The sequence below is a fragment of the Melospiza georgiana genome, chromosome 13, assembly GCF_028018845.1.
Source record: "Melospiza georgiana isolate bMelGeo1 chromosome 13, bMelGeo1.pri, whole genome shotgun sequence".
NCBI classification, from domain to species: domain Eukaryota; kingdom Metazoa; phylum Chordata; class Aves; order Passeriformes; family Passerellidae; genus Melospiza; species Melospiza georgiana.
The window spans coordinates 4,053,170-4,063,341 of NC_080442.1; the positions used below are offsets into that span (position 1 = coordinate 4,053,170).

A 10,172-nucleotide genomic window follows, 5' to 3' on the forward strand; every position below is an offset into this window, starting at 1 on the left:
AAAGGAAAGGAAAGGAAAGGAAAGGAAAGGAAAAGGAGTTAAAAATGGACGGAAAAAGGGACCTGGCCGCAGAAGGAATTTTGGGAGAGGATAGCTGACATCAGGCAGCTTCTGATGTTACCTTGAGCCTCTGGAACTGCTGCTGGCCCTGCACAGGCACGGCTGGGGGCGTGGGGTGCGTGTGGCTCTGCACCACCTGGCTGCCGTGGGGCTGCACGGGCGCGGGGTGGTGGTGGCCGCTGTGCACGGCGGCGATGGCCGGCCCGTGGCTGCCTGAGCTCTGCGGCACGGCCGACACCTGCCAAGGCAAACAGCACATCAGGCACGGCCTCCCAGCTCCCCAGACACTGCAGGACAGTCAAGGAAGCAGAAGGCAGCTGGTTTGAGCTTTAACCATGAGTGCTAACGGCTTTGCTCGACCAAATCCAGACAACTCTCAGCCCACCCTCCCTGCAGACACGTGCCAAACACAGGTTGTCCCCAGCCTGCACACTCACTGCCTGTCCTGCACATCCCCTGACACAAAGACCTGGAAAAGGAGGGTAAAATGGAATTTATCATCTGGCAAGAGCCATGGTTCTCTCCTTTCCCGATATGTCACAAGTAATAATCGGAATGAATGAATTGACATTCTTGATAATTCAGTTTGGGTACTAAAACTCAAATTGTGGCTCTCTGGCATCAGCAGGCTCTAGGGGAAATACCAAGCTCAAAACCCAGCTTGGTATTTCCCCTAGAAAACCAGGGAAAGAACAGAAACCATGCACTTTCAGGACTTCTTCATACCATAAACCAGGAAAATTTCAATTTGGAAAATCATTTTCACAAACACAGTTTTCCATCCAAGCCTCTTTTAGATGGGACATACTTAATTCAATCTTCATGGACAAAATAAGGTTTGCCTGCTGGTCCATCTAAGTTCTTTTTAGGAAGGACTGCCAGTATCAACACACCCTCTTACAAAGGGTCTGCCTGCAGCTCTTCAGCTCAGTGGCTGCCACTATCAATGTGAATATCCTTTCTGCAGAAGCAAGGATGAAGCTGTGTGTAAAATCGGGCACTAGACAGGGAGAGCAGTTCACCAGCAACACAAGTGTGGAAGATTGAACATACCAGAAATGTGGCAGAGACAAATATGCCACAAATAGCTGTCAGTGAAAGAGAAGGGAAAGGCTATCTCCAGGGTACTCTTAAAAAGATTCTTTTTTTCCCTGTTCCCAACTGCCAGCTCCTTGTAAAGGAGGCAAGAGAGGGAAGAGTGCCACCTAATGACTCTGGGGTAATGTTTTACGAAACATTTCAATTTTCCTGAAAGTCTTCAATCTAAATGCTGATCTAGTCCATTAAGTTTAAGATCACCCAAGATACCATACGTCTTTTACAACAGCAAACCTTTTCCTGCTGAAAAACAGAAAAACAGAGGAAAAACCCTCCACAAACCAGTCTGATTCAGAGACCTTGGTCTGAGAGAACCATGTTCAAGAAAGCTAAGTCACACCGTGTTGGTTCATGAATGAAGCCAACAAATCAAGTACTGACAACGAGACGCACACTGTCCATTTTTTAAAGGAAACCCCGGTTACCAAAACAAAACTTTGTGTTAAATACGGAGCTCTGTGGTGCTACAACACAGTGCTGACTGTCCATGGAGCTAAGGGCTGAGCACACACACCTGGTAGCTGGGAGTTACCGAGTACTGGATGCCCGTGGCTGACTGCATGGTGTCGGACACGGCCTCATAGACCGGCGGGGCCGGGGCGAGCACGCGGTGCTGGTGCGGGAAAGCCTCGGTGCTGCTGGTGATACGTCTCTGCTGCGACGCATACACGGGAGACTCCTGCTCGTCCAATCGCCGCTTCATGCTGAACTCATGCTCGGCAAGCACCTCAAAACCTGGGGAAAGCACACAGGGAAATTGATCCAGCGCTCCTGTCCTGCAGGGATCACCCCGTGAGTTTCTGTCCGTTCCGGTGCTTGTGTCTTGTAAAGGGAAAGTGGAATTAAAGGTTTAGCTTTCAGCATGAAACATGCAACCGTATCCCAGCACAAAAAGTACAGCCTTATTGTTGTAGGAACTTGAAAGGTAAGGATTTCTTCAGTCTCACCTAAAGGATGTTGCCAACACACAGATCCCGAGCGATGCAGAGCTCGTGAACACAGTGTTTGAACACAACAGGCTGGAGAAGGATGTGTTACCTACACACTGTTTGTACTGACAACAGAAAAAAAAATCCTGTTGGACAGTCCAGGTAGGATCACAGCTGTGAGAGATCCTAAAGGATGTTGCTAGCACACAGATCCTGACTGATGCAAAGCTCGTGAATGCAGTGCTTGAACACAACAGGCTAGGGAAGGAAGGATGTGTTACCTACACACTGTTTGTACTGACAACAGAAAAAAAAAACCCTCTTGGACAGTGCAGGTAGGATGAGAGCTGTGAGAGATGCTTTAAAACATGGGAAAAAAGCAAGATGCAGAATCACAGTTTGAAGCTGCTTACAAAGCCCCAAAGCATTTAATACGTGTGCGTATTTAATACGTGTGTATTTCATGTGTAACTTTAGGGAAATACCTAGGAGTATTTTGGGTACCACATGCCACACCTGTGGTGCTGCCAGCACCCTGGCCCCACTCAGAAGCTGGATTCCTGCCTGTCTGCCAGGGAGCACAGGTCAGCAGCTCCCTCATTTACTCCCCTGTATTTCTTTTCATGTTCCTGCCCAACCCCAAGTTGCTTTTCTGCAACTTGATTTCACTTCAAATCCAACAGGTCATTCTGCCACTGTCCCACTCCAAAAGGAACCATGAATTCCTGGCTCTGTTGGATTGAACCAGTCACCCCAGCACTCTTCACTGCAAGCAAATCCCAGTGCTGTTTTCTGTCCATTGATAGTTATTGCCATCCTTGAGATGTTATCTGCTGTTTATCAAAAGCACAGGCAGCCTGGTAAGATGTTGGAAGGACAGAAAACAGCGAAACCACCCTCTTTTGACTCAGGATCTCTCCAAAGCAAGCCCTCTTCAGTTCAGTGCAGTAAAGACACAATCATTGCTAAGGCAAGCACATGGATAAATGAGAGGGAACAACATTCCCACAGAATAATGGTAACAGCCAACTGAGCCAATCCCCATCTACCAAATCAGGACAGCTCTGCACAGTCTAAACCTGTCACTAATCAAATAACCCAAAGACCATCCACTGAGATCTCACATCAAATATGGAATCAGCAGGACAAAGGTGCAAATTTTCTTCTCCATGACATAAAACATGGAAAATTTGGAAAAATTTGTTTTGGAAGGGACCCTAGAGATCATTTCATTCCAGTCCCTGCCATGGGCAGGGACACCTTCCACTATCCCAGGGTACTCCAAGCCCTGTCCAACCTGGCCTTGGACACTTCCAGGGATGAGGCAACGACAACTGCTCTGGGCACCCTGTGCCAGGACCTCCCCACCCTCAACAGGAAAAAATTTCTTCCCCCTATCCAATATAAACTTTCCCTATTAGTCCCTCCTTTCACTTGGAGAGGGCAGGACAACAAGGAAGATGACTTTATTAATTTCTGAAGTTACTCTCCAAGTTTAACCTCTCAAGAGGTCCCCAAATCACCTGGCAGGTCACAGACAGGAAGCAGAGGAGGACTCCTTGCTCAAAGTAAAGGGGAAAAGCTCATCAACTGCATCTTAATTGCAAGTTACAAACCATGAGTAAGCCTGGAACCCCACACACACACTCAGCAAGCAGAGGAACACACTCCAGGAGCTCACTTCTCTAATGGTGCTGCACTGGTTGGCTTTTCAACCAGTCTCTGCTGATAAATGAAGAGCCAGGAAGGTTAACATGGAGCTACTCCCCTCATGGAGATACCCCTCTCAGGCACAGGCCACATTTCGCTTTGCAAAACCAGACTTTTATGCTAATAAGGCTGGGACTAAACTGAGTAAATCTGGCCTCACCCCATCCACCCACAGCAGAGCTGGCCAGGATTTTGCATGACAATGGCTGAGTGCATGACTAAAGTCTGGGCAAAGCCTTGGTGGCAGCTATTTACAAGCTACTCACCTACTTGGAAACGCTCCTGCTCTGAACCCTGCTCCCCCAGCCAGCCCTGCCACTCACCTCTGCCCTCCCAGGCTGGTTCTGCCCTCATCCTTCCAAAATTGTGTGCAGATCCACGTGGTGTGGTGGCTGCGCAGTGTCCCACCCCTGGGACTCGCTTCCCAGAGCATCACTCCACACTCAGCCCTCCAGATGCACTCACCAGCCCCTGCAGCAGAGGCTGTTTGAGGGCAGAGGATGGCTGCAAGGCTCATGTGCCCTTATGAGGACTAAAATGCCACCTCAGGCTGTCTGAGAAGACTTTTCCCTGTGAAGACACCACAATTCTTGGCCTGTGAGGCCACAGGAATCATGACAGCACCAAGGATCCATCACCACACACACACCGGCAGCGTAAACATCAGTTTTTGAAGCTCCCAATTCTTGCAGGCCAAGTGTACAATTTTCCAAAAATCTAGTTTACTCTATGGTTGAAACTTCTGTCATTTAATTGTAAGTTAATTGAAACTTCTGTAAAGCAAAAATTAAAGCTCATGCATGTTCATCTTCCTTCTGAATTCCCCTGACCTTCACCAACTGAGCTTGGACTCTGCTTTTATTCAAGCACTGGAGCTGCTTCAGCTGTGAAATTCTGTATTATCTAAGGGTGTGTATATAGATATATATATATATAGTCAATATATAGGTAATAGTCAATAGCAGCAGTCAATTTCCCCATTTAACACCACACTAACTCCCACCAAGGGTCTGCAACCCACTGAATAAGAGTGTCTCACAGCAAACCAGCCCTTAATGAAGACTGCTAATTGATTTAATAAAATCCTAGCAGAGAGATGGCGTCAAAGCTCTGCTGTGCCCAGACAGAGACTGGTGATGGTAACTCTGCATCCACCACCACCCAAACTAGAGAGAGAGAGAGGAAAGCAGACCAGCACCACAGCAGTGACTGGTCTGCATCCTGCAGGAGGAGACATGGTGCTGGATGGTCCCAAAGTGCACTCATTTCCTCACTGAAGTCCTGCTGATCTTCACCTGGCATCTCCCACCAATCTCCTCTGTTCAAAGCTGGAGAGATCTGTCCTGCAGAAAGTCCCTCCCCTCCTACAGCCCACCAAAAAAAAAAAAAAAAAAGCTGAGGAAGGAACAATGAGAGAAACCCAGGACTAGACATGTCATTTTGAACTGATTTAGCCAAAGCACGCTGCTCTAAGGGGCAATTCCACCCACTTCCACCCTCAGTAACAACTGATTTCCCCTTAATGATGGCAAAGCCCAGCTAAGGGAAAGGTATTTTGAGAATAAGCACACAACATCAAAGACTTGTAGCAAGAGTTTTCCCTCCACATTACAAACAATACTATGCTTATGCATCATCTCAGAAATGCAGCACACATCTCTGGCATCCCCTCATGGACTTTGAAGTGCAGATTGAGAGAGCCCCAATTCAAGCTGCAACATCTGTAACCTTAATTTGAGGGTTGAAAAGCCCTCAAAATGCAGCAGGGACTGAAAGTAAGTCACAAAATTCAGGTACTTTCCTTTGTTAAAAGCATCAACAGGATGCATGCAGGAGATCTTAGCTCCACCTGAGCAGACCAAGTCAAGAATTGAATTCCCCAGCAGCATTTCTACCCAAACTCCCCTTTAACTCCTTAAAAGGAGCACACTTCATTCTGTCTAGGGGAGGATGAAAATTATTTGGGTTGTTTTCCTCTGAGGTTTTTAGGCTTTTTGAGGGGTTTTTTTTGCAGGAAAAGGGAACACATCCCTGGATCTTCCCACCTGTGCCACCTCCCAGCTCCGTGCCACAGGTAGGATGCATCAGGCAGACACACACAGGATCTTCAGCTGGTAAAGCAAAGGAAAAATTAAAGGAAAAGCTATGTTGTATCTCAGTAACAGTGCTAGAATTATGGAATTTTAACCTCACTAGCTTCATCAGGGGGTTTCCCCATCCATCTGCCCCACATGAGCTGGTGGGACAGATAAGGGCAAGGGGAGGACATCCCTTCCCCTCTGCTGAGGAAAGCAGAGGAATGGCAGTACTGACACAGAAGGAGAAGGAACAAAGAGGGGACAAGGCTGGATTCAGCTGGAGGAGCACTGCAGGGCTCTCCTCCTGCCTGCTCACTGCTCCATGGGAGCAACAGAGGCACTCTCACAAAACCGCCTCAGTGGTGGCAGCTCTGCTCCCCAGCTTTTTGCCATAAAATATCCCAAAAATCTCCATTATCTCTACTGCAGGTTTTCCCACCAGATAAGCAGGGTCTTCAGGCATTGGAGATCAGCTGGTAGAGTTAAAAGAAAAAGCCAAATAGGGATTAAGAAGAAAGCAAATTGGGAAGGTGCAGTGCCTCAACACCTGTTGGAAACGCAGCATACCTGTGGATAAACACCAGCTCCAGCAAGAAGCTGTAAAAGTCCACTGGAGAGGATTTGGATCCCTCTGAGAAACTGCAGGGAAACTGCAGAGGACTTGTTTAACACAAGTGAGGGCTTTTTAAAAGGTTTTCTTTGAGGGAGAGAGGACTCAAAGGCAGGGAGCAGCAAGTGTGTCAGCTCTGCTCCCGGAACAGTCACGGATGTCCTGCAGGACACATCCCACACGGGATTATGGAGGAGTGCACAGCAGTGCCTACTGAAAGGAGCCAGCTCAGGTTCCAGCAGTGCTGCTAACCCAGCCACACGACTTCCAGAACATGACCCAGCTTGTTCAGCAGTCACTGCTACACTTTGTTTTCACGGTGCCACACAGCCCTGCAGCACGGGGATAACCCCTTGGCCACAATACAGAAAGGCACATCTGGGATCAGAGCATCGTTCCACAATGAAATGAGAAGCATCCTTGGAAAAAGGTGCTGGAAAAGCACGACCTGAAGCTTTGGGAGAGTTTTCTGCAGGGTGACATCGTGCCAGCGCTCACCAAGAGGCAGATGGGACACAAACAAACCCCACTCGTCCAGATGGGGAACAAGTTGGTGAGGCACTGATCCCTGCTTAGCCAAAAAGTGGCCCAGGTGCCAAACTCCACCACAGACACGATCCAAAACACGCTCAGAGGAGCTCAGAGCATTGTTCTGCCCTGTTTCCTAACTGCACCTACCCCATGCACAGAGGGAATGATCAGAATCCTTTTATTTAACCAAACGAAAAAAGACAAGACCCCATCAGGGTTGGAAAAAAGTAGCCTGGTCCCAAAAGCACAGCCCAGGCTGAAGTGACAGCTATTATGGGGCTCTTTTCTGCTCCAGCTCCAACAGCCATAAAAGCTTTCCAGCGCTGGAGAAGTCCAGAACAGCAATCTGGACAGAAAACGATTCATAAATCCTGGAAACGTAAATGATCCGCCTGCCAATTCCAACACGATGCTCCCAGCCCCACACGTGCCAGGAGCCTGAGCAGAGGGCTCCCCCAGCAAGCCAGGCTGGGGCCAGGGGGAGAGCATCCCCCTTCCCCACACTGCTCACAAAAACAGCCTGACTCTCCCCAAACTTGAGCAAATTAGTGCTGTTTTTTTTTTGGATGAACGACTACGTTGCAGCGTCTCAGACTAATTCATGCTGAGAGCATGTGTCTTCTGCAGAAGCAGAAGGTGGGAGGGATGAGGAGAAGAGACTCTGGGGGGAGAAAGCACGATTTCCTTTTGCAAAGAGCGTACCCATGTGAAAAACTGCTAACTTCACCTCAGCACGGGAAAAAAAAGACCCTAAAAAGGGGTTTTCTACTCTTGGAGATCCAGCACAGGCTGACACCAGGCTGCCAAGGCACTTTATGTGATGAAGGAAGTTTTACAGATGCTTTAAAATTAGTGTATTAAAATAAAACGCCATTTTAATTTAAAATACTGCACTGTACAGTTGGTCCTATATAGTAATGCTTACTTTTCTGAAAGTGAATTTTTTACAATAATTACAAGTCAGGAGTGGAAAATGGCCAGTACAGATACAGCTGTACTGAATTAAGTTGGGCATTTCCCACTTGTTTACTGAGCCTGCACCTTATAGCACAACTAAAAGCGGCAAGTTAAAAGAAACATGAGGTGTTATGTCAGCCTTAAGCTACACTTTAACACACAGACCAGGTTTAGGTTCCTCTGGACAGCGTGGGAGACTGAAAATCAGACAGCTGGAGCTGCCTTTGATAATGAGTTTAAAACAGAGCTGACACAACTTATTTTGCCCCATTTCAGTGGTCCAAATAAATAAGTTTCTTCAGGGATGTAACTTGTATCTGAGCACGTGTGCTATTCACACAAATGACTGTTAAAATTCAGAATGGGCCTGAACCCAGGCCAGGAAGAGGCAGAAAAAACAGAATTTAGTTAAGCAGCCATAAAGCACAGTCATACTTTTAAAGCTACGTGAACTCCACCAGCCTCCTGCTATAAAAAAAACCCAATCCTAAAGTAGTTTGTAGGGATGTACAACCGCCTGAAGAATTTAAAAAAATGGATGAAATACCGATGTAAGCATGTGCCAAGTTCAGAGCACGGGAGGACGCACAGAGGGCTCCGGCTCGCTATTGAAATCGCAGATAAATTAACGGGTGCACGGGGAGCTCTCGGGTTTCCGCGCCGGTGCCGCTCCAACAGGTCCCTCCGGAGAGCCGCGCTGCGGAGCGGGAGAGCGGCGAGAGCCACGGGGGAACCCCGGCCAGCCCGGAAGCGCGGGCACCGGCACAGCGCCTTCATGGCAACTCCGCCGGCAAGTTGGGCGAGCACCGGCACCGGAGAGCTCCGCGCCGCCCGCCCACCTCTCGGAACGCCCCCCGGGCGGGCGGGAGCCGCGGCGCGCGGCGCGGCCGGTACCGGGGCCGTGCAATGCGGGCGAGCGCTGCCGGGGGCGGTCCCGCCGCAGCCCGGGAGCGGCACCGGGCGGAGGGCGGGCGGAGGGGCGGGGGGAGGAGGCGGCGCCCGGCTCGCAGCGCGCCCAGCGGCCGCCGCACGCTCCGCCCGCCGCTCCCGCCATGCCGGGGCCGGGACACCCCGGCGGGGCGGGGCGGGGCGGGAGGACGCGCGGCCGCCCGCGCGGGCCGGGGCTCCCCGGGGAGCCGCGCCGCGGGCACCGGCCGGCCCCCCCCACCAACCCCGCGCCGCCGCCGCACCGGCGCCGGGCCCCGCCCCCTACGGATCGCCGGAGGGGGCCGGCCCCGGGCCCGGCGGCCTCCCGTCCCCGCCGTCCCGCTCTTCCTTACCTCGAAGCGGCTCCTGGCAGCGGCCGCGTCTCCCTCAGGGTCCGGGGGTGGCGGGCACCTCCCGGGCGGGCGGCGGGGGCGGGCTGTCCCCGGCGCAGTGAGAAGGGGGGGTCCCCGCGCCCCTCCTCCCGGAGGGGGGGGGCGGGCGGGGGCGGCGCCGGTGCCCAGGCGGGGGTGGGGGGCTCGGCGGGGGGGGTAAGATGGAGTAACCGTCTGTCGGCCGCCGCGGCGGAGCGCTGCCCGCTTCTCTGTTCCCCGGGAAATCCCGCCCCTCCTCGCGCAGGGGGGGAGCCCCGAGCGCCCGTTGGCTGAGACGCGCGCCCGTCACCGTCTCGGCCAATGGGAGCGCTGGCCCCGCCCACCCGGCCCACCCCTATTGGCCGCGGCCCCCAGGAAGGGGATGTGGAGAGGAAGGGAGGGAGGAGAGGAGGGGGGGGAGCGACCGCCGAAGAAAAATGTCCGTATAAGCAGCGCGCCCCGCCCCCGTCCCGCCTCCCCCGCCGCCCTATTGGCTGCGATACCAAAGCGCCGGCCAATTGGCGAGCGGGGCCGCGCCGCCGTCACGGCGAGAAGCCCACCCACGCGGCGAATTGGCCCCGCCCGCCACCGGCGAGACCACGCCCCCCTCTCTGGGGAGCCCTTTTGTGGAATGTTTACATCGCGGCCGCGGCCCGCGCCAGCGGCTCCCCCCGCCGTCCTTCCCCCGGCCCCGGGCCCCGGTGCCAACCGGCTCGGCGGCGAGAGTGGAGGGGGGGGCTCGGCGGTGGGGCCCGGGCCCGGGGGCGGCGCGGCGCTGCCTTTTGTCCCCGACCCCTTCACTTCCGGGATGGCGGCGCCCCACGTGGGGCGGGTCGGTTACACGTGCGGGCGGGGGGCACAGGGCGCACACACACACTCGCTCCCGCACACGCCCCGCACA

The 10,172-nt window shown here is 52.6% G+C and overlaps 1 protein-coding gene across 2 annotated transcripts in view; it reads right to left on the reverse strand.

Annotated features, from left to right (window-relative positions):
• The window catches only part of SIN3A (SIN3 transcription regulator family member A), a 32,112-nt gene extending 22,776 nt beyond the window's left edge, over nucleotides 1–9,336 (reverse strand). For both annotated transcript variants that reach the window (XM_058033212.1, XM_058033211.1), the window contains exons 1-3: nucleotides 9,254–9,336; nucleotides 1,673–1,893; nucleotides 122–298 (exon numbers count right to left, since the gene is read on the reverse strand). In XM_058033212.1, coding sequence (XP_057889195.1) covers nucleotides 122–298; nucleotides 1,673–1,861 — 366 coding nt within the window. In that variant the 5' untranslated portion in view covers nucleotides 1,862–1,893; nucleotides 9,254–9,336. The remainder of the gene's footprint in view (nucleotides 1–121; nucleotides 299–1,672; nucleotides 1,894–9,253) is intronic.
• Nucleotides 9,337–10,172: the final 836 nt, after the last annotated feature.